We start from the raw sequence: 26,281 nt of genomic DNA on the forward strand, positions 1-26,281 counted from the left end.
TCCATTTATTCGAAGTTGTCAAGAGAAATTTACTGGTTTTTGAAGACTATACACTGCGATTTATATGTACAATAAAAAGACTGATCTGCTTAAAGTGCAAAAAGTTTTCTTGTTTCCGAACAAACTTGTTAATCAAGGAAATTTTAGCAACGAACTTCTTCTTCTAATGGTATCAAGCAAAATACAATATTTATATCACGTAAAGGGGAAATATAAGTTTTTATATGCTTTTTCCTTCTACGCTTTTGTCCCATTCAATTGTCATTTTTATGAGAAAATTTGGAAATCGAATTTTCTTTGTCTGCTCGCCCGTTCAATTCGTAGACAATACCGATGTTTATGTGTAATAAAAACGCAAAATTTCAATTATAGCAGGTATTATTCGAGTTACCTCATAACTAATAATTTCCGGGTTTTTCGTTTTAATTAAAACACATTAAATCCATAAAGAACCAATAATATTTTTAGATACTGATATTTTTTTTGTAATAGATTCTACTATATTTTGATGTTTCTTTCTTCTGTTTTTTGTTTCTTTGCTGAGGTTTGTATAAAGAAAGTTTTAATCATAATTTTTAACCCTTAGTACTGAAGGCTGGAAAGTTATACATTATTTATAATGCTAAATAAGTTCAAAAGTTAAATAAATAACATTTTATAAAAAAAAAATACTTTTTATAGTATAGAAACTTTTGAATATCGCGAAACTCGGGGGAAAATATTTTTGCAAATCAAATTAGGTTTTAAATTAAAAATTACTATTTTTTAATTAGACTAGCTCTTCTATCGAATATCTTTCGGAACTTGTTGAATATTAAGCACTTTTTTGTTATACTTTATTAGAAGTTTTAATGAAATTTCTGTTTTTTTTTTGTTTAAAAAAGATTGACTTTGCCTTATCCACTATAATTTGTTGACTTTTAATGACTTTCTAGTTTTCACATGTTTTGCTCCATTTTTTAGTAATTTCAGAGAAAAAATAGCAGAAGATTTTTTTCCATTTATTTACATGCTCAATTTGATCAGAAAATTTGAGTATGAATATACATACGTACATGAAAATGTGCTTTCAATAAAAAATTCTGTTATTACATTGTTTGAAGATTTGTTTTTTTTCAGGATAATGAATTTCCGCATTATTCTCCTATGGCTCTTCACCAATCGGCTTAAAGGTAAGGTATTTTGTAATTACAATATTATTAATAATTATTCATTTTATTCAATTATTCTATATCTTTATGACTGGTTTACTGTACCTCCAAGAATATTAAATTTGATTCAAATATAACACAAAAGAAATAATCAGTAATATCAAGCGTTTGGAAAGCCTCCAAAGTGTCTGTCTTTTTTCTTTAAATATTAAACAAGATTTATCTGGAGAATAAAATGGTAAGCGACAATAATTTTAATGTGTTTTGAAAGAACTGACTCAGTGGAATATATTGTCGAAGCTTTTTAGGTAATTTCAGCTTTGTATTTTCTTTCTTAATATAAACAGTGAGCCAAAAATAATGAGATACTTATTGTCTTTAATAAAGTAAGACAAACATTTCTTTAATGACCAATTTTTATACTTATAACACACATAAAAATATAATTATATTTTTAATGTATAAATTAATTTATTATTTAAATCATTCGATTTGATTATATAAATTTATATTAAACGAAACAATAATTTATGTAATGTAAAGTAATTTCAAATCTTCTTTTCGTTTATGAAATATGGAATTATATTCGAACTGCATTTTGAACAATGCCCTGTAATTCATTTAGAAAATCTCATATTTTATAATTTATTTAATGGATTATTAGTGTAAATTTGCATAAAAGCATTTTCATGGAGGCCTACGGAAAGTGCTTCATATTTATTTAATATAGTTATTGAAATATCAAGTAAGATATTTCCCATTCGTATTTTGTTAGCTCAATATCAATTATCTACTTTTCGAGCTCTTTTTTTATTTTTGTTGCTGAATTTCAACAAAAATTACTGCGAAATATGGTAGATTTATTTTACAATATTAGTTTAAGTGCAAACAATATTGCTTTTTTGTAGTGTTTGTTATACCTCGAAAATGTTTATTTATGAAATACACTTTAATAATATTTGTTTTATTTCATCCATATTTTTATTTTTAAATAAAAAATAACACTAGTATATCAGATTTATTAATATTTTATATAAATGTATAATACATGTAGTGTTAATGTCGGCATAACGTAAAAATAATAAGAATTTTATAGAAAAATAGAGAACGATATGAAAATTGTAATTGTTGATTTATATAAACTTCAACATTTTGAAGGTTTCGTTTTAATAAAGTCATGTAAAACATTTTTAAATCATTAAGAGTTTAACGAAGACGTTTAAATTGTCTCACTAATGCATCTAATAATTAGTAGATTAGAAAATTTGTAATTTCATGACCTTTACTCCAAATAATACAACATTAAAACTATCTTCTTAAATGTTATTACAGTATTAATACTCTCTTTTTCGCTTTTAGTCCAATTTTCATTTGAAACGGTATAATTAAAGCAAGGCAATCGCACGAAAGAATATTAAACCAAATTAAAATTCTAAAGGTGGCCTTGGTTTCGTGCTGGCAATACAACATAGTAAAGGTGTATTTTTCTCAATTCACCTGGATTTTTAATAGCCAAGTCCATCTTCGAGATAACAGCAAACAACTGCAGCTTACAGCCTGACTCACTTTATGGCCTTCCTTGAAATTTTATTAAGTTGGCGACAGTTGACAGCATTTAGTGCTGTCCGCCATTAAAATTCTTAATTAATTTCTTCAGCCACCCCGCTGAACATTTCTGATTTAAATCTGTTTATGGTATAAAGTCTGTTAAAATTCCGGATATTTGCCATTAAATTCCAAAAAAAATTGTGTGTGCACTGATGAAGATGTAAGCTTTTTTGTATCCAACTTTGCAGGCTTGAACCGTATGCACCGTCGCTCACATGACCTACGCACTAAATTATGACGTTTCTCACGTCAAAACTGTCACAGTGACACGTGTCGTACACGGTCAAGTTGGCCTTAGTCCAATCTATCGAAATATCAAATCTTGCTTGTTGTATCGCTTGTCGTGTCACGGCCTTGAATTTTTACTCCCTGCGCGCCTAGTTTCACTTCCAAAAGACTTAATAAAAATGAAAGATCTATTGACATTTTATCAATTTAAAGTGTTTAATACTACGAAGACGAGAAATCTCTCAATGTTGAAGGCATATATGACAAATATTGAATATTAACGCTTGGTTTAGTCAGCTTTGGCAAATTTACATAACGTCATGAATATGGACAATAATTACAGAGAATCCGAACGCATATCATTGTTGAGAGTGTTACATCCAGCTCCTGATTTACTGGCTTCAATTTTGCCGACCGATCTACTTAGAATCGAAAAAGTCGATACATATAGACAGAGAATGACGACGAACTATAGATGGGGTTACTGAAATTGACAAGTGGCTTTATTTGTTTTCGATGCTTTGCCTATTGCAGTTAGATGGACATTATGTCACTGATAGATATTTCTAAATTTATGTTCTGCCTCGTTTTAGTGATCTATATCGTTTAGGGTTTGATTGGCTTTACATTTTCAATTTCGAACGTTTAATCCTTTTATATCCATTTAACACCATAATAGTTTAAAGTTTATTTTTTTTATCATAATATCGATGTATGTGATGCTCATTTTTTCGAAAAGTTACTCATTTGATATAATTTAATTTATAGAAGAAATACGCAAAAAATAATTTTTAATTCTTCTATATTCTTTTAACACCATAAGAGCTTAAAATGTACATTTTTTTATTATAATATTGATGTGTGTGATACTTATTTCTTTGAAGAATTACTAATTTAATATAATTTAATTTATAGAAAGAATAAGCATAAAATATTTTTTGGAATATATTATACGAAAATTTAAAAAAAAAACTAATTCATTTGGAATTGAGACAAAAAAGATCGAGGGCAAAGGAACGTCCAGAAAATAAAAGATAAAAACTAAAACGGTTTTGTAATTGGTTATTTTCAGAAGTTAATAAAGCTTTTGTCAATTGTAAGATGGGATTTTTTCGTTTATCTAAAATAAAAATCTAATTTAGCGTTCTTGCTTTTATCTAGCCAGCGGTAAGAGAAAATCTTGAGACTTTTTCTTAGCACTACAATCTTGGTTAGAAACTAAACGGCATTCTTTAACCCGCCGCTGTACTAAATACAAAAATTCTATCGTCATTCCCATTGAGACAATGTCGATATTTTTATTCCCAAGTCCAATACCTGGTCTCTAGGTGGCAAAATAATAAAAACACCGCCGTATGAGGGTTGGAAATGAGGTTTATATTTAAATTTTTATGTGTGTCACGTTTTCATTTTAGATACGGTTTTTAATGACGTCGAAAAACAACCCATATCAATATTTTCTTCTTTTATTTACATCAGTGAGAAGCCCGTTTTAAAAATTCACGTCGTGTTACTTGGGTAATAACTAAATTTCGGAGGTCTTATTATTATAAAACAAAATTAGATTAGACAAAGCAAAAAAAAGAATCCTTTTTAAAATCATCCTGGTTGCTCAGAAAAAAATAGTTTTTTGATATAAATAAAAAGATTCTGCAGCAAATACTTCCTTGATGAAAGCTCTAGGTTGTGACCTTGGTGCTTTTTTAAGTCTCTTGGGTATGATTACGTAATTTTAACCATCTTTTGTCAGTCTATTAGTACCAGTTTTAATATAGTTTTATTTAACCTAAGTCAGTCTAAGTAATTTCCTCAATGAAATCGTTTTTGTTGATATTTAGAACACACATGAATTGAAAATGGATTTGCCTGTTGCCATTTGTGGACATTTATCTCTTACAGGGTGTTTCTGTCTAATCCACTCTATACTCTAGTGGTCCCTCTCTTTGTGGTGCCAAACATACATCGTCCATTAGACCTTTGTGTTACTTAGAGTTCTCATTTTTCTGGTCCTATACTGATTCAACAAATATAATAAATAAAATATATTTTGAAATTGTAGTATTTAAGGACACGAGAAAAAAATATATTCAAGAACATTTATAACGGCTTAAAAAATATCTCCTTGTTTTTGATTTAAGGTCTAACCTTTCTTTATTTACAACAACCTTTTATGCTGTAATGTTTATTTTTATAACCTTTTATGTTGTCCTTCTTTGTGATTCGAGATGTTTTTAATTAAATTACGTCAAATTTCACCTTAATTAGTACCTAACAAGCATTTTAATAATTAACTAGAGGGCTCTGACATAGAACAAACCAATAATTATGTAGAAATATTTTATATCTAGTGTCCTAGAATTATACTCACTAAGATTACATTTTTTGTTGGGGCATATTGTATATTTTTATATGCCTGGCCTACCTTCAATTCTAACATCGGATTTCTTTCTTGTTACTTGACTCTGTGGGATTTAAGATCAAACCTGGCATATTCTGTAAGGACCAGGGATTTATTATAAAGATGTCAATTCCCAAAAAATATCTTTTACGATTTTTCTTACTGACAAAAGTTAATGCTTGGTTCAAATAAAACGTCCAGATTTATCATAATTTTAAAAATACAATATCTATTTTATTCTATTTTTCCCTTTAGTTTATTATTTTATTTTTGTAAACATATAAGTGAGTAAAATTAATAGTGCCATTATTACAATTTCTGTTTTCTACAACTGTGCATATATAAAACTCGCTATTATTTTGATGTTTACAACGGGCAGATTTAAAAAATATTCCTAATATTTGTCAAGTGATTCGCGCGCATATAGCCGTGTCTTTTGTTCTTCATCCATGTCGTTAATTAACGTTGAAAATATGGCTCATTGTTGTTGATTGAATTTTGATTGGAAAACAGTATACAAATATAGAGTGGAAAAAATTCGTGTAACAATCAACAAATGCAAGGCCTTTTGTAATGATTTTACCACTGGCACTGGTTTTAAATCATTTTTAAATAGCACAAAGCGGCTACAGGATAGACCCAGATTTTCCACAACAGCAAAACTAGTTGTGCCGGTTAATAAATATTCAGTTAATATTAAAACCTAGACTTATTAAGTATATGTTACATATTGAATGATGTTGGCTTCACAATGTAGGGTTTAAAGACATGTTCAGGTATTATTATATAGTCTAATGCTTAAATAATTTAATCAAAAGCTTTGCTATTTCATAAAATATTGATAGCAAGCCAAAAAGTTGTTCGTGATCTGTTTTTTTAGTAAATTGATTAGGTTAAGGTTAAATTGTTTTTAAATTACTATAGGAATTCCAGTGGCGTGTATAGATTCCCGGAGAAAATTTCACAAGGCAAAAAAACAATTATGGTTGTTTTTTGTTCATGTTACGCTTATGATGTGGCGGTATTTGTTTTCTCTACGGTTGGAAATCAAAGCACAGGGCTCAATTAAAGTCTCCCTTACTACTTTCTTTCCATAGTTAATCTTTTTTCTTTGGTCTTGTGTTTACAAATGAATACGTAATCCTATTAAGTCTATTAGAAAAAATTCCACTGTAGAAAGTAATAATGGAGAAGAGAACCAGCAAAGTAAACATGTCTTCCTTTCCTTCTCAATATGTATATTACTTTAATCTAATTTGGGATAAATTTATTCTGTAGATGTATAAAACTGAGAGGAGGAGTTAAATTAAATATTTGCTAAAGTTTTTTCTTACCTCCTGGTGATCACATTTTTATTGAGAAATACGTCCTGTTTTTTGCCTTTTAAGATAATGTTGGAATTTTTACCCACCCAATCTTACCCTAGGGTCAATAAACATCTAACAGACCTTATCAGAGCATCACAGGCGCACACTAGCTTCGAAAGTCACCGCAAAAGACTGTATCGAACAGTCGTGGATATATTTTTCATTTTACCGATCCATTTTTACCAAATCCAGTTTTAGAATTCATGAATATTTGTAGTTTCGGGTATCTTAAAGATAAAAGACATAAATTTCGAATAGTGCGATGTAAAATTGGCTCTGGAAAAGAAATTTTTGAAACAGAAAGTGCAATAGATTTTCTCTAGCTCGAAAATCAATAGTACGTGTTCTGGTGTAACGTGTTCATAAAATGATATAAAATTTTATTTTATGGCTCATGCAATTTTTAAAGTTCTTAACAATGAAAGAGTGCATTACCTTTCGTTATATTTTACTACAGTTTCTGATTAAACGACATTTTGGGAAAAAGCTCTGGAAAACTCAAGCTTCGAGCAGTGTAAAACTTGCTAACCCTGGATAATTTTAAACTGAGGTTCCTCAAAAGGTTAGTTGAAAATTACTTACTTTTAAATTGTAAAATTAAGTTATTTAGGCTAGTGACTTAATATTCTTCGGTAATCTACTCAAGCTTTGAGCACTACAAAAATTTGGGAAATCTGGAAAATTGGAAAAATTCCTATTTTTAATCTGTTACCACTGTAGGATACAAGACTGAAACCTTTAGACTAGTATGTGTAATATTCACTAGTTAAATAAGTATTAAACATAGTAATTTTGAAACAGAGAGAACCCAAAGTCAAAAATAAAAAGATTAATATTAAACAAGCACAAAATAATCAGCAAAGATCGTAACGCATACTATTAAAAAGCCCTCTCTTTTGGAGCTGACGTTAATTTTACCATTAAAGCAACAAATATGCACATTATACGGCGACATTGCCGAATTTTATACCAATTTCCTCATTGGCCAATTACGAAAAAGCACTTATATAGGATGCCTCTGGCATCATTCAAATATTAACTTGACAAGCACATGGCACTTTTCACAACGGTTTTAATTAAATTTAACGTAAAAACAACAAACTATATCCCATTAAATATACTTATTTTATAAAAAAAAATAGAAATTATGACAAAGAAAAGAAGATTTTGTTTGAAAACAGCTGGATTTTTCAAATTGACATAAAATATTTAAAGAAACTTAATGAAAATTTGGACGTTGAGCGCAAATTTTGCAATATTAAACAGAAAGGAGTATGTATGATGTGTGAATTAAAATATAACTCGTTTTCCTTTCCATTAAATAAGAATTATGATAGTAGACGCCAACGTTTGTTAGCACAGCACCGTAATTTAAAAGGGATATTATATTGAAAAGTTAAATTAATTTGAAAAGTCAAACAAAAATCCTTCATTGTTAGAACGGAACCCTTTGTGTGATACTCGCGAATTAATTCAGATATTTTTAAGGCTTCACTTTTTTTTTATTGTTATATATTTTTTAGTAAAAACCGAGTTTAATCAAACTACATGGACTAAAATAAAAATAGAAGTTTTAAATTTGCAGAATTTTTTATTTGAGATCTTGTAGATGTAGATGTAATATAAAATTTAAAAGTGTACGTACTCGTACAGCTTTAGATTTCTCCATCAGGACCATTTGGTATCCATTTTGTTTGAACGGAAAACTGAAAAGAACTGAAAAGTTCTTTATTAATTTTGTTTTATTCAAACCATTTTCCATGCTCGCATCTTGAGAAATGCAATCGATGGCATTTTATTTAACGCAAACCCGGCGCACTGATGCCTTCATATTATTAACTATAAAAACCGATATTAATAAGCTATAAAAGTATGCATTTTTTCAGATGTATAAGATATTTTAAACAGTATGTATGGAAAATAGCCGAAAAAATGCCAAGTTAGTTAAAATATCACATACAGGCCATACTGAACTCATAAAAATAAAATGGACTACATTTTTGTATTTTACGCCATTCAATTAGTAAATAACATCAGTTTCATCAAAATCCGTGATTTGACCAAAATCGACAAATTTCACGACTATACTATGTATGGAAAGAAGTCGAAAATTGTCCATTTTTTGGCTATTTGTTACAAATTTTCAAGGCCCTAAGACAAATGTAAACCTGCTCGTAAAATTATGAAAATTACAATGTGAGTTGAGGGTTGGAACCTTTGGTGTTACACACCAATATAAAACACTAAATCACCACAATACATCAAAACACTTTTACTTTTACACTGGACGCGCGTTTCGCTAACCATGTTAGCATCATCAGCAGATGATTATATACTGTTTATAATCATCTGCTGATGATGCTAAACTGTTTATAATTATCTGCTGATGATACGAACCTGGTTAGCGAAACGCGCGTCCAGTGTAAAAGTAAAAGTGTTTTGGTGTATTGTGGTGATTTAGTGTTTTATTTTGCTTTTAAAGGCTTAAGTGTAATTTTTCGAACCCATGTTTTCGCACGATATTTCATAATAGATAAAATGTTACGTACAGATCATACTGAACTCGTAAGACCAAAAAGACCTACATTTTTGTGTTCTGAGCATTTTAATTAGCAAATAACAGCAGTTTCGCCGAAATCGGTGACCTGACCAAAATCTACAAATTTCATGACTATATGTATGAAAAAAAATCGAAAAATTGACCATTTTTGACTGTTTTTTAACATTTTTAAATGCCCTTGGAGAAATAGTATATCTGCTCGGAAAATTATGAAAATTTCAGCGTTCAGAGCAAATTTTATGTAAATTTAGAATATATAATGGTTTAAAGAAACTACATTTTTCGAACACTTGTTTTCGCACGATTTTTTATGATAGTTAAAATATTAAGTACATGTCATACAGACCTCTCAAAACCAAAATGAACCCGCAACGTAAAAATGACAGGTAAAACGTTATGTGTGGACGGAACTTTAAAAAATAGAAAAATATTTTAATATGTGTACTATGGCTCTAAAAGGAGATTGAAATGTTCGACCAGAGGGATGCAAGTAATGCAGCTAGAAGAAAATTCGCTACACATATCAAAGCATTTCGATTTTAATCTACAAAAACCCTTTTCTACAAAGTCCACTCGAAGAATCGTAAGATTTTTCTTTGGCTGGCCGGCTCGCATTCTCTGCGGATTGAATTATTAAAATTTCTGCTTTTATATCGTCTTACAATAAAATCAATTTCTAAAAGTCTCAGTCTGATGTTGAGCTATTGAAATAGCAGCAACTCGTAAGGCTAATATAAAACTAATAAGTATTTATATTCTAAAGAAAGACAATAATTAAAATCACATAAACATACACATTCCAATAAATTATAAAAGCCTTAGCTTTCAGAAGAAACATGAATTACCCTGTATAAAAAAGAAATACATTTTTATTTCGGCATGTAGAATTTAATAAACAGGAGTTTCTTCTTTTATAGAAGAACAGGATAAAAAGGAATTTTAAATATGATTCTCTTCAACGTACCCAAAGAAAAGCAACGTAAAGAATGGAAATAAAAAAACGAATTTTTACATAATCCGGCCTTAATGATAAGCCAAAGAGCTCCGAAAAGGTACGTCATATCTAATCAGTTTAAAAGACGTTTTTGTTTAAAAACGTATATTTTATTTTACAGTTCGATATAGAAAAGCCAAACGTTGAAATTCGCTATATTTTCAGAATAAATTTGGTTCGTCAAATGTTCAGTTTGCTTTTGGTTTTAAAAACAACGATCCGTAGCATCGTGTCATAACAGATTTATCACTAATAAAAAGTAAATATTCGTGAAAGTATCATGGAAGCAAAAACGATCTTCCAACGTATTTAATTTTTAATGAACATAATTTAGTTAATTTAATCGTAATTTAACTAGTAGCAATTAAATAATGGATTTATCCGGACTCAAACAAAAAGACACGCGAATTCTCAGAATTTTCAAATCTGGACAAGCGAAACGTTTACATTTTGGTTTTTTGGGTTTTTAACAGGACACTAAAGATGAGCAAAACTACGATTCTCCAATCCCAATTGAAAATCAAACGAAAATTGATTTTTAAATGACAGCGACTGTAACCAGCAATTGCGATTTTAATATTTACCAAACCAAATTATTCGTAAAAAATGCTTTTTCTGAATATGCCAATGAGCCACCCTCGTTCCATTTGAAAAAATTGAGATATGATTAAAAATACGATTTGGGAACCTTTTAACTGGCTAGGACAAGACGCGAAAAACAATAGACGATCAAATCTATTTTTCCAAGGCATCTTGATTAAAATTAGTGTTTTTAACACAGTCATGACATTCTAGATTGAAATTAAAAATACGATTTTTTAAGCTAAAATGTTAAAGTTGCCATATATTCAGAGTGTTATTTTCTATCGAATAAAGTAAAAAAATACAGGGGTTATTTAAAAATCAAAAGTTGTAGTCATTTCCGGTGAAACAGGAAGCGACTAAAACAATTGAATACGTCCATCAATCCTAATTTATGTCATATACTAACATAGCAAATCTCGTTTTTTTTATCAGAAAAAAAAATAAAAACGTTATAGGGGTGAACCACTCTTGAGAAACACCTGGTATATTATGATCGTGTCTCTAGAAAAATAATATCTTCTCTATAAATAAATAATATAAGAGAGAAAATTCAATCGCAGTTTACCATAATATGCTTCAATAGACCACAAAATTACATTCGCAACAATATTGCAAATCGCAACTCCTAAAAATTCAAACTCGCAGATAGAAATCACGGCTCCAGTTTACAAAATCCCAATCGCAGTAATATCGCAAATCACAACTATAATACTGGTTCCCTAAATTGAAACTCGTAAATAGAAGAAATCGCAATCGGTTTCCTGAGAGCCAATCGCAGGTTGCGATTGCGATATTAAAATCGCTGCGATTGAATCGCAGTTGGCGATTTCTTGCCCATCTCTACAGGATACTGTCTCCTCAGTGAATACTTTAGTAGACTGAAGCTAAGAAATAACGGTGAATGCAGGTTCTGTGGGGAAATGGGGAAACACCAGAACCCCTCATCACTGAGTGCGCCGAGACGACGATTTTATACAAAATATTGTATAAATAAACCACACAAAAACTAATTTATTTAAATAATTTTGAAGAAGGCTTTTATCTTCAATATCGCGTATCTGTATTGTGTGATGGAAGTTTCCCTATTTGAATCTAACGATTCCTGAAGGGGCTTGTTATTCGAAGAAACGAAGCAGATCTATCGAGTTAATTACCGTACAAGGACCGGGCAGAAATGTCCACTCTATTAATATACAACACGATTACGTCATAATTGTTTCTGGAATAATTGCGGTAGTTAGTAAATTGCGCTTTGCACCATAGTACATCGAATGTGGAATGGCAAAACTGTTTCGCCAGTTCTCCGTCTCCCTCTCTATGTCTATCGGCTGCTCCTCATTGGTTATTCAAATCATGTTTATTTGATATCTCGATTCTCAGGCGAAGATATAAAAATAAATGCGTGCGGTGAGGGGCACGGGGGGTCAAAATGATGGGGCTTACGTAAAAAGCCACTGGCGATAATCATATTCGATCAAGTTCGCACATACTCACCATTCTTTTGTTAGTATTATATTTTTATGCTTACGAAAAATTAAGAGTGAGCTTTTTTTAGCTGAAATCACTTATAAAAAAACAACACAACATTCAGTATATAGAAGCGTCCCCAAAGACAAAATCATGTTCCTGCTTTACATTATGAATACTTTTCGTGTGTAGGTATAAACTTAACCTAGTAGAGACTGTAATTTAGACATCAATACCGTACCGAGAAAAAACGAAAATAAACAAAAACGAATTAACAAACCAAAGCAATCAAAACACGCTGTAAGCAAAAACGCGCCCGTTTACGAATTCTAATTGCCCAGTGCTTTTCAAATCTTGCTATATTTTATAATTTTTTATCAATAAATGAAAATTGTACACTTCCGCAAGATTTTTTTTGGGTGTCTACGTTTAGAAAAAATTCTAGAATGAAAAACAGAAACGTGTTTTCATGTCACTGGTTTCGCTATTAAGTTTTAAAAAGTAAAAATTATGCATTTCAGCAGAAAAAATTTCGTGGCTTTTTACTTGGAAAGGCTTCCAAATACTAAATAAACAAATATTTCTTAAACAACTGATTTCAGCTATTCTAAAGTTTAAAAACTGAAAATTATGCATTTCGACAGAAAAAATTTCGTGGCTTTTTACTTGGAAAGGCTTCCAAATACTAAATAAACAAATGTTTCTTAAACAACTGATTTCAGCTAAACGAAAGTAACCCTGATTTTAGCAATTCTAAAGTTTAAAAACTAAAAGTTGTGCATTTCAACAGAAAAAATTTCGTGGCTTTTTACTTGGAAAGGCTTCCAAATACTAAATAAACAAATATTTCTTAAACAACTGATTTCAGCTAAACAATAGTAACCCTGATTTCAGCAATTCTAAAGTTTAAAAACTGAAAATTGTGCATTTCAACAGAAAAAATTTCGTGGATTTTTACTTGGAAAGGCTTCCAAATACTAAATAAACAAATATTTCATAAACAACTGATTTCAGCTAAACAATAGTAACCCTGATTTCAGCAATTCTAAAGTTTAAAAACTGAAAATTATGCATTTCAACAGAAAAAATTTCGTGGCTTTTTACTTGGAAAGGCTTCCAAATACTAAATAAACAAATGTTTCTTAAACAACTGATTTCAGCTAAACGAAAGTAACCCTGATTTTAGCAATTCTAAAGTTTAAAAATTGAAAGTTGTGCATTTCAACAGAAAAAATTTCGTGGCTTTTTACTTGGAAAGGCTTCCAAATACTAAATAAACAAATATTTCTTAAACAACTGATTTCAGCTATTCTAAAGTTTAAAAACTGAAAATTATGCATTTCAACAGAAAAAATTTCGTGGCTTTTTACTTGGAAAGGCTTCCAAATACTAAATAAACAAATATTTCTTAAACAACTGATTTCAGCTAAACAATAGTAACCCTGATTTCAGCAATTCTAAAGTTTAAAAACTGAAAATTGTGCATTTCAACAGAAAAAAATTCGTGGATTTTTACTTGGAAAGGCTTCCAAATACTAAATAAACAAATATTTCTTACACAACTGATTTCAGCTAAACGAAAGTAACCCTGATTTCAGCAATTCTAGAGTTGAAAAACTGAAAATTATGCATTTCCAAAGAAAAATTTTTGTGACATTGGAATAGGCTTCCAAATACTATACAGGGTGCTTCAAAAAACATGTGCCACCTCTCGTGGAGATATTCCTCACGTAAAAAGCCACAGAGTGTTAAAGACTTAAAATATGTCGCATTTATAGTACTTAACTTTTACCCTCAAAATTTCATTCGAAACGCTAAAAGTACTTATAATAAATCGAAAAAAATATTAAAACTTTAACACCCTGTAGCTACGAAACAAAGCAGAATCGGACCTACATATGTTGATGTGAAAAATAAATTTTATTTTTACGTCAGGAATCTCCCCACAAGAAATGGCACATGTTTTTTGAAACACCCTGTATAAACAAATTATTCAAACATAACTGATTTCAGCTAAAGAAAGTTGAGCCAAAATTAATTCAAATCATACGATGTCTAATAAACAGAACATTTTATTTAATTAATTGATGATTGAGCATTTAATTCCTGACATTCCTTCACTTTCCTTAATTCAAAATTAAGATATTAAACTTAATATAGAAAATATTATGTAGAATAAAAAATGTCTGCCTGGGAACTAGTTTTGGCACTACTAAAAATTTTATCTGATAAAGTTTTAGAGCGCCTATTAAACTATTAGAGCATTCAGCCGTGGCTCCCTAGAGCCGTGCTACATTCGGTGAGGCTCCATTTTGCATTACGTACTTGTTAATACATTGCTTTAGTCTCATTACATACATTAGCTTGTAATTAAGGACGGATCAAAGGCTGCTAATTTCAATTATTTATTAAATAAATCGGAAAATTTCAGGACGATCGCTTTAATAATGTTCTTTGTTAATTATTACTTAGCTGGTAATTATTTTTAAGTTGCAGGGCACATCAAAAAGAAAAGTTTATTTCTGACGAAGTAGGAAAAATTTTACCGATCAGGCTATTTATAGCGTTTTTAGATATGTTTGTGATATAGCAATAACCCTAGCAAATGCATATTTGGCACGAACCTGAAATTAACAAGCCCTTTTATCCGAGTTACTGCAGTTTAATCGACAGGAAAATACATTTTTCCTAGCTCTACCCCCTTGAAATTATATAATAACTTAATTTTCAAATAGAATTTCTATTTTATGTTCCGAAAATTGTTGTTTAATTCGCCGAACAACTATTATTAACCGTATGCACCATCATATTTTTAGTGGTACTTTGTTAATCAATTCCCAATATAAAACAATAAATAAATCAGGTTTTCGCTCAATTGAAATCATTCTAGATATATGTAAATAATTGGCACAATTACGTTATACATTGAATTTTGATTAGGGCTGTCGAAATCATACAAAAACATTTTATTTCATATTGGAAAATGTTCCCATATTCATTAATTCATTAGGACATATTTCAGTCGAAATTATTATTTAATAGGGTCCACAAATTAATTACAATTTGTTGTTAACAATATTTTTATTTATACTGGGCTTTGTTAAAACATTACATATATATTTAGAGCCGAACTCCACTCAAAAATTTTGATTTATTTTAAAGTTTCTTTTTTACATTTTCTTCTAGTGGGCATATTTTGATGATTTTTTAAGCAATGTATAGCTAAATGCTGATATGTTTGTGAAAGTTTGAAACACCATGTGGAATATGTTAAGACAGCAAGGAATTGATTAAAATTCAAAGGCATAGTTTTAATGTAAAAATAACGAAAAAAATGTTAGTGTCTTCTTCAAAAGCGAATATGTATCTCCAAAAAACCTAAAGCAGTTTTCGTTCTTTATTCTCCAATTTTGTTTATTTATCAATAATAACAACTGATAACACCATAACAACTAATTACCAATAATTCTATGCTTCCAGGAAGGAGTTGTCAATCTAATTTTTGGCGCGAAATTTAAATAATTCTTAGAATGGTAATTATTATGTTTGAAAATTGGCAGGCAAAATATGGCCATTTTACATTATATTTTTTGTACATTTTTACTTAAGAGGGGAAGGGTCGTGGTTTAAAGCGATACCTAAAGGGTTTACCTAAAATTTAGTAGTCGAAGATTCGCCTATTGCTACTGCAGGTATTTTTTCAGACCGAAATCGCAAACAATGGCTACAGTTTGCGGTCCAACCAAAAACAGGCGGAATTTAAAGAGACTGCAGACCGTCCATCGGTTTCCACTTTGTTCGTATCCAATAAAAGCATTCTCTGATTATATCAGGTCCTTTATTACATGCCCTCTGATTTCTTTCTCAACTGGGACAACTGCCATTTGTTATCTACTAGAAAACGATATTCTGGATCGGATTGCCATCTTCCAAAAATTTATTGCTACTTTCTGCGTTCGATGTTGACGTATAAAATGTCATCGCTTGCTTAGAACGGGACTGTATTATTTTATATAACCTTTCTTTAATTTGTTACCGAACTCCATAAGATAAGCGTGTATCTAGTCACAGATTTTATAGGATTTTATTGCAATTTAATTCTTGGATGAGTTTTAAATAAAAAAACTAATTATAGATTGAAATTATCGACTTACCATATTACCTTCTGTCTTGTAGGTGTTATAACACACATTATGATGTCTTTGAGAATGAATAAACATAGGAATATAGAAATTTGTAGAGAGTGGACATTATTCTTCTATACATACAACCCTCAACTTATTCTGCATTTTGCTCCATGCTAGTATAGGTCTGGAAGAAATAAAAATATTATCCAATTTTTTCCTGTTAAATTTTAAATTTATTGGAAATATCTTAACTATTACAGAATATGATTTTATTTTCTTATGTAAGCAATAGATAGTACCGTTTATTAAATTATAATAAAATTCTGTTACTAAATACTAAAAATACTGTGTCATTTTATTGTATTTTGCTCATTCACCTATTTTAATTAGTTATAATTCATAAAAACACTTACATCTTCTATTTATTTATGACGCTTTGCAGTCACCTCTCAACTTCAAATTGTTGCAAGAAGGGTTGTGGTTTCCAAAATATACTGCAATAAAAAAATAGTAAATAAATGATAATAAAAAAAGGCTGTATGCCACTTACCTTATATTATATTCTTATAAAGATAATAAATGGCAACTGCTACTAGTTCCTCAAATAAATATGTCCTAAATTTGGATTAAATAACTAAAATTGTATTAGTGGTGATTATGAATGCTAAAAAAAATAAATATAGTTAAAATATAAATCGTCATGGTCTAAAAAATAATTTAAATTATTAGAAAATAATATAGCTTAACAGAGTTGGACTGAGGCTATCAGATTGTCAGCGGTCTGTTTTAATTTTAATACAGTCTCTGGTGTTTAGCTGCATTACTAGTCTAAAATAAGTTTCAGTTATATCGTTATCTTTCAGGATCCTTATCACATCTGTATCTGTCAGACGTGCCCCATCAAATGCCTGCTTCAAATCAACAAACCATCAAAACAATGGTTTGCTAAACTCCATGGATTGCTCCACCATTTGAAGCAGTATAAAGATCGCGTCCAGCGTTAATCTGTTGGATCTGAAGCCTTGCTATTCATATTGTTTCACTAGTCACTAATATTCTTATTTCTTCTAGGGGCCCTCATCACTCCCGAAAATTCAACAAATACTTAATACTATTTTACCTTATTCGCTCTATACAACTTTGGTGCAGTCTTCTTCTTCTTCATAAGAGTCCTAGGAGGAGTTGAACAGACATTGCAGATTTATAAATAAATTATTAATATTATGACAAAACACTTTGGATAAAATCTTTTCATGCACGTTAATTGATTTCTAAATGTTGCATTAGCTAAGAAAGTTGTAATTAAAAAAATCTTATGCCTATTGTCGAAAAATCGCAGATGCTGAGAAATTCGAAAATATTATTATTGATTGACGTAACTGCATTCTAAAAAAATGTTTAGCGTTTTAATTTCAAGAAATATATAATGTCTATTCTCCTCCTCCATTGCCTCTTCGCTTCGTAAGGGCTCACAAGGGTCCCCTTCGTAAGGGCTCACAAATTAGCCCCCTTAGAGATCAGCTCTACATTCTCTGCTTCAGTAAGGACACGATTCTAAAAAATCCTAACAAGATGATCTCTTCCCTAAAGAAACTCTCTGGTAATCACACAGTTGCAATACTATCTCCTATGTCATCCCGGCAAATCTTGCCTTAATGTCTATGAAATCATAACCGATACTAACAAGAAAACTAAAAACCTTTATAATAATCGCACAGCATCGGTATCCAGGAAAATATTGTCTTAATATCTATAATATTCGATCCTAACAAGATCCTAACAATAGTCCGCTTAGAGCTCAATTACGCTTCTTCCTTACTTCGTGAAGACTCATAAGGGGGACACTAGCCCCCTTAGATATCAACTCCACATTCTTTGCTTAAGTGAGGACTCAATTCGAAATAATCCTTCCCTGAAGAAACTTTCTAGTAATCAAGCAGTTGCAATACTATCTCCGATAGATGGCATCCCGGCAAATCTTGCCTTAATATCTATGAAATTCGGACCGATCCTAACAAGATGACATCTTCTCTAAAAACCGTTCTAATAATCGCACAGTTGCAATACTATCTCCGATAGATGGCATCATATAAAATTCGAACCGATCCTAACAAAATCCTAACTATCGCTTCCTAAGTAACGCTTCTTCCTTTTGCTTCGTGGACTCATAAGAGGGACATTAGCCCCCTTAGAGTACCATATATTCTTTGCTTCAGTGAGGACTCATAAGGGGAACGTTAGTCCCCTTAAAGTTCGACTCACACCTATGGATATCTGGAACAAATAATTAACGAAAACAATCATAACGAACCTCGACCGACAGCAAAAAAAGCTGTTTAGTTTTTCGAACAATTCCGACTTGAATAATGCACGTCCAAGAGGGCCCCATATCTTCACTATCACTCGCGAATACAGACTATATCTAAACTAGGACTAGCACTAACCTGAAACAATAGAGAAAACTCGTTAGTTGGAAATTAAAAAAAATATGGATAGTCGTATAACAAACCTGGATAAAGCTCGTTCTAGATTTCAATCCCCTAGAGCCCCACCAATCGTAGTTCCTCATTAGAGACATCTTCAAGAGCAACTGTAACAAAAAACAAATACGAATTAGTTAATTACATTAACTCTAAATTAGAAATTTTTACAGATTGTAATATTTCTTTAGTAATCAGTCTTGTCTCACAACTGGGAGAACTTTCACAATATGGTTTACTACAGATAATATCACTAGTTTTTATAAAACTCTAGATGCACCAGTTATTTTTCTTTCCACTACAAATACTTCAATAACCCTTTAAACTATAACTCTTCCTTAATACTTGGTACAAGCAATTTATAATATGGAACATGTTTAGATAAAAATAGCAAACTCCAAAAATTTATTGCCGAGCATGTTGACGTATAAAAAGCTGTTTCCTACCTGCACAATTTAATGAATATAATGTATTTTCTGACATACAACATCCATTCTTCCTTTCAAGGAGACTTTAAAGTATATATTTCTCTATGCAGTCAAGAAATTGTGGTTTTAAATAACCAATAAGATTCACTGGCTTATGCAAATCCGATATAGTTTTATTATTTTTACTATTAAATTTTGAAAGAATTTATAAAGAATTCCAGAATATATCATCTGACCGAATAAAATACATTGTTAAGGTTCGCAATACATTTTTTTGTTAGTTTTCTGGATAAAATATTTTTCTATGCTTCAGTTAGCCCCGTCTATTTTGGCTTTTTATCAGAAACATTGCAAATGTACATAGGAGTGTGCATCTAGTTTATATAGTACATTTGTTGTTCTTTTACTGCTCAATACGTCGTATTTGATTATCCTTCAGTTCATTGTATTATTTCTCTTTTATGTCGGTTTTAGTTTATCTGTTCAATAAATTTTACGTGTTTCGGAATATATGTGATCTAGTTTAGTTTTTTATGATGTTTCTAAAATTATTGTCATTTATATATTTGATAAGGACTTATTAAAATGCAGAAAAGAACGTACGACATCTCATAGACATGCATAAAAACTTAGATTAAACTAATCACATATATGTGGCTGTCTAGAGAAGATGAACAAATTAGGCAAAGAAAATAAAGTCCTCCTACAATGATTGCCAGCTCACCAAGGAATAGAAAACAATGAAAAGCAAACGATGTAGCTAGAAAAGGAGCGAACACTCCAATAACTGGCCCAGAACCATTCTGCTTTCCAAGTGGTACCCAGTCTAAGACACTCGAAGAAATTTCTCAGGACTTACGACCTTTACGCAAAAAAATTCCTCAATTTAAATAAGAACAAACTTCGGATTGTCACGGTGCTCCGAGACGACAAACATTCGTGCTATAAACTTTGGTACTACTGATATCGGAGATGGAGAACTAACCTCTATAAAACCGTCTCAGCTATTGGCTTTTTTCAAAGCCTTGACTGTATGATGAGTTATACAGCCTCATGGCTTTGACAACTATAAAATCGCGGTGATTAACACCCCTCCCAAATATTCTACATTCTACAACCACATACATCTGTTTACATCTGGTTTATACAACTTGGGGGAACCTTTGTTTTATCCTGTAGGGTACTTCTACTTATATTATTTATCGGAGGATAGTGCTGTAATTTATTATTTAATGTTAATTTTGTGTCGTACAATGGTTTAAAGCTTTTTTAGACCTTTTATATGCAGAAAATCGATTATGGGTAAGATAGTTTCAGATATATATTAACTATAATAATTTAAGACTCTTTTAAACAATAAAACTAAATTGCGGTTTAGTGGTTTAAGGTAATTTAACTGCAGAATAGAGCTTTCCAAAGGGATTTAGATATAATCGTGGTTTGCTATAATATTTCAGATATACTTGCACCGTAAAAATTGTCGTTTTGTCATGAATTTTTAATACTGAATTGTTGTTTTGTCGTCAATTTTTGCCTCAATAGAGATTTTTCAGGGTGCTAGTGAATTTATCGAAAAATAACAATCCGACCACTTATTGTAAAATCGCTACACATTTTTCCAGTACAAATACTGTAAATTACATATTTTTCCGTATGCATTTTTTGCCTATATGGTAAATGTAAAATCATTTTTTAAGCTAATTTCCAACATAAAGTGATGAAATTTGGTTATTAGGCTGATGCAGCCGGTATTTTAAAAACATGCGTATGCAGGGTTTAGTAAATTCCGCAATGAATATGTTAAATAATTTGTATGGGTTCGTTATTGTGTCAAAAACTAACTATGCACTTTGAAAAAAATGCTTTTCCCCAATACTTACCCCTGTATAGTTACACGAATTAGGGTGACTGAGAAATTTAATTTAAAGATAAGAAATGGAGGGTGAAACCATATGAATTGCTTTCTTTAGTGTCATAAATGCGACTATCCCCTTTCTATAAATCATAACTTGTCCCTAACACGTAGTTTGATACAAAGTTCGGATACAGCGCTATCGTAACTTTACAGATGTTAAAAAGTTTGTTTTGATAACCCAATTTTTCCTCCATCATCACCGGTAATTGATAGGTTAGACTCTTATTTTAACTGATATTAAACAATATATTGCCTTTCAGACACAAATTATGTCTTTTAATTTCTTCTTACTAAAAAAATTTATTAATAACTTTGTTAAATCTAAAAAAAAATGGTATTAAGTCTGTCATTGTCATGTATTAGTCAAATCAAACTGTAAATAAACAAACAGTTAGTTAATATTTTGCTTATATATGCTGAAAATATTTTAGATAGATGGAGCAGGTACCTTTATGTAGAAAATCATCAATCAATCAGGTCTATCGTGCCATCGTCGTGAACTACCCTATACAGGGTGAATCTTAAATTAGTGCAAATATTTTCAGGGCTAGTAGATCTCGATAAAAGAAACATATTTTCTCTTTGCCGTTTTTCAAATAACTCGAAAATAATCCAGTTATTTTACTTTTTTACAAAAACTGTAAAAAAAATATTTTTTGCTTAAACTTTGAAAACCACTTGATCTTTTCTGGTAAATTTAATCTACTACCTATGTTGCCATATAATCAAGAACTTATGGTTTTTAACTAAAAACTCAAAAAGTTTCCAAAATGTTTTTCAAAACATTCCAAATTTTCCAAAAAAAACTCATAATTCTGTTTCTGGGGTCGAAATATACTACCACTAAAAATATTTGCACTTATTTAAGACTCGCCCTGTATAGTTGTCTTATCTATGCAGATATTCCATTTTATTGTTGTTATAAAATTGACAGTCCTGATGTTCTTTAAAAGGGAAAAGGTTAAAAATATACAGGTATTTACCTTAAGCTAAAGAGCGCATTTTATTTCATTTATCTTGGTGACACGCTCAGTTTTGCTGCTACAGACACTTCCTATCTTTAATAATATATTACAGTAAACACACAAATGTCCGCATCATTACTTTTGAAAGGTCTCGGTACATTCGAGGGTGTTTTTTAGACCGGGTTCGAATATTTTCGCAAATGAGTTTCGCTGCGATTTTCTTTTTGTTCGCTATTTGAAACAAAGAAACGCCTTTTGGTTAATTGCTGATATTAAATACCAATTTTAATGAAAAATTCAGTAGATAGGCGGCGCATTATTCCAAGGAATTATTTTTAAGAGTTTTGGTTTAACTTTCTCACTTTTATCAAAAACATTTTCGTGTTATTTTGGCAATCAAGATTTTTAAACATAAAGAAATAAACCTTTTTATATTAAAAATTATGTAAATAAAATATCAATTTTTTCAAGGATATAACGAGATATTTGAAGAGAAAAATCAATCAAAAATAAAGATCTTATTTGACGTGGAAAGCTTAAAGGATTTTTACACGGTTGAATCTGCAGCTTATATACACGACACTTGGTTTTATTACTTAAATGTCAATGATTTTTTCTAGAAAAATTGTTTTTATGAAAAAAATTGATAATTTTGATATACGGTATGATTTTAATTTGTTCATGAAGCAAAAATACCAAAACGCATTTTAAATAGACTGGGAGTATTTTTTAAAGAGAAGATGCAACCAGAAATTTGTATCTTATTTGACTGGGACAGCTTAAAGGATTTTTTACCCAGTTAAAGTTGAAGCTTTAACTCAGCTTTACGCCCTAGGTAATTTCAATGAAAGTAGGAGGAAATAAATTTCAAATAGTCCGTCCTATTTATAGCTCTGAAACTTTTTGAAGCCTGATTATATTCCACCAATGAATTTTATAGAAAAAAAAAAGATTTAATATAGGAAACAGTCTTAGTTCTAATTCTAATAACTTTTATTCTCTAGTTTCCTATCTCCCTTTCATGACTCATCATACAGTCTCAGGGCTTTGACAAAAGCCAGTATCTGAGACGGTTTTACAGAGGTTAGTTTTCCATCTCCAATATCAGTCGTACCAAAGTTTATGGTAGGAATGAATATTATGGTATGGTGAAATCAGTGATTTGGTGTTCTGGTGCTTGGTGTTCTGGTGCTTCCCCATTTTTCCCAAAGAATCTGCATTCGGCCGTTGTTTCTTAGCTTAAATCTACTGAAGTGTTCATTGAGGAGGCAGTATCCAGTTAAAAACTCGTGACAATTCGAAGATTTTTCTTATTTAAATCAAGGAAAATCTTTGATTTTTCTCGATCATAAGTCCTGGGAGTCGTTTTGTCCAGATATTGTTTTTTAATAACATTATTAATAAATAATAATAGTTTTATATTTAAGCAACTTAATTCATTAATCTAGCTTTCTTTTTTCAATTAAGACCATATTCTTTGACCTAAAATCTTAATTTTTGAGGTCTTGACTATTAAAAATGATGAAAATATATATTTTGTACTTCGTCCTTGGGTCGAGTTGATTTTTTTTAAAGAAAAATACCAAAAATAAATTGCAAATAAAAATGAGACGAACGGCTTATTTAGAGGAATCAACTTTCGCTGCGGTAATTAACTCTGATACTGATTAATGTCTGGATTTATAAAAAAACGTACAAAAAAAAATTACGTAGATAGATGGTTCGGGTCCAGCGACGAACTTGTAGAATCTGCACTCATTAATCAGTATGGTCGTTTTCATTTTCTTTTGTTGTAGTATAAATCAAGGCAATTGTCATTCTTGCTGGACATCGTCAGGGTCCAGTTTGTCCCCTCCAAAGATTTCTTTTATAGCCGTAAAGTATCGTTCAAGGGCTAGGCCTGTGCGTCATAAGCGAATTAAAACATTTCTTAGAGACGTTTACAAATTAAGTTAATGTTCTTTATCGGTCGTTTTTTTCTTTGAAGGGAATTTTTCACGCCATTGATTCATTAGAGTTGATTAAATCTACAGTTACAGCCCTATAAGTTATTATTATATGTAGAATGGGCCGAAGTGTTTTTTGGAGCTTAAATGATGTTAAATTATATTTTACCCAAAAAACAACATTATTTAGAAATAATTTTTAGAAAAACCAGTGAAGTAGGTTTTAATTTTAATCTGAAAATTGGTTCGTTTAAACACAATTTTTGTTATAACAAAATAATTGCCCATGAAATATACACCTGGTGTTTTAGAGAAATTTTTTTCGCATTAGCCAATTATCAGGCAACTTAACCATCTATCCGTGTGCATAAATCGCATTTAACTGCATGGATGGACAATTTTAAAATCGCAGTAGGATGTAAGTATTACGCTTAAAAACAAAAAAAAATGATTGTATGAATGTTACCGTTGCAAATCTGTTCGTAATTTTTTGAATTATCTGCTGTATTTCGGATGATTAAACAAAAAAAAAGGAAATTCTTGTAATGGAAATTTCAGTTCATTATGGAGATTTAACTTAACAAAGGAATAAATTTAATAATATCAGGTAGCCCAGATATCTAATAGAGTGGAATTAGTTTCAAGTCAACTTATTAATTATTTTTCTCTGTTATACAGTGAAGTTCATTTCATATTCTAAAATTTAATATTGATTCATAAATTACAATAAAAACAACACGTTATATTCTGTACATTAGTCAAGAAAAATTCAATTTTTTCTAAAGCATTTTGATCTTCTAAGCATCATTAAAGAGTTTCAATAAACGTGGTCATATAGTCATAGTATGGACCTTGTCATTTACCATTAAAACAATTGAATTACCATTAAAACATCTATTTTATTTGAATGCCATAATTTTTCCATAAATGACAAATTACGTATTTCCCTTTTAAAGGTAAATAGTCTTGTAATACCCATGAATTATATAGAAAATTGACTATTTCTGTAAAGGACAAAATTGTAATGTGTGTAGACAAAACTCTTTATAAGTTTATATCTTGTTTGTACTTCATTGTCATTAAATAGTTTAGTTTTTTACTATATATTTAGAAAATTTTTGACCAACCGTAAATTAGATGTATTATCCAAAAATCTATATTATTAGGGTAGTAAAAGACATGTTAAATATTCTTTAATTTTCTGCCTTTTTTCATTTACAAAGAGATTCATTTCCAACGAGAAGTTGTTTTTTTGCTCTAACAAACTTATATTTTACAAAGAAATTAGATAATTGTATTTTATTTTTCAGGTTACAATAAGAAGAACTGATAGTGTAATAGGTATTTCTAAGAATTTAACTCAAAAATTACTTTAATAACGAGCAAAATAATAAAAAACATTTATTACTTTTAATGTACGATTTACCAGTAAATTGCGTGCCTAGAGATCATATATAAACGAATTCATTTTTTATAAAAGGCCAGTTATATACATATCCTGGTTTAAGGGCTCGTCACATACGATACATTCTTTGTTTCTTTTTTATAAAAGTTTCATTTGTGGCCTCGCGTATAATTTAAGAAAATTCCCGACAAGATTTTCATTCTGATTAAGATGATATAGTGCTCCGTATATCGCTCTGTGTAATCTCTGGCAGTGACCTTTTCGCTGCTCAATTTGACCACATATGCAGGATCTCTTGGAGCAGCTCGCTGCCTGGTTTTATACCAGATATAAGATACCATCTTCAAACAAATAACATATTTATGGCCTGGTTTTATGCTTGGCGAAGCAAATTTCGCAATAAATAGATTTATTTTCCTTTTTTTTATGTATGACCCGAATAGCTTTTGTCCCGTTTTGTTTTCCGAGGACAGTTTAAAATTCTGCCCTTTCCTTGTCGGCAAATCTCGCTTTTAATATGTCTTCTGTCCTAAAACAACAGAAACTGGACTCGGGCGAGTTTTTCGCAGACTTTTTTTCCTAAAGTTTGCATCCAATTTAAGATTTCTTTTTAAAAAATATTAGAGATGTAGAATGTAGAATGTTTTGGAGGCAGGT

General features: G+C 30.4%; 1 protein-coding gene across 1 annotated transcript in view; it reads left to right on the forward strand.

The window, feature by feature from the left end:
- LOC115876767 (platelet-derived growth factor receptor alpha-like) overlaps positions 1 to 26,281 on the forward strand; it is a 270,072-nt gene that overhangs the window by 16,490 nt on the left and 227,301 nt on the right. The window contains exon 2 of the mRNA XM_030892685.1: positions 1,120 to 1,172. Within this exon, the coding sequence (XP_030748545.1) occupies positions 1,124 to 1,172 (49 nt within the window). The 5' untranslated portion in view covers positions 1,120 to 1,123. The remainder of the gene's footprint in view (positions 1 to 1,119; positions 1,173 to 26,281) is intronic.

This window comes from Sitophilus oryzae, unplaced genomic scaffold (genome assembly GCF_002938485.1).
Source record: "Sitophilus oryzae breed Bouriz unplaced genomic scaffold, Soryzae_2.0 scaffold_1440_pilon_pilon, whole genome shotgun sequence".
Classification (NCBI taxonomy): Eukaryota; Metazoa; Arthropoda; class Insecta; order Coleoptera; family Curculionidae; genus Sitophilus; species Sitophilus oryzae.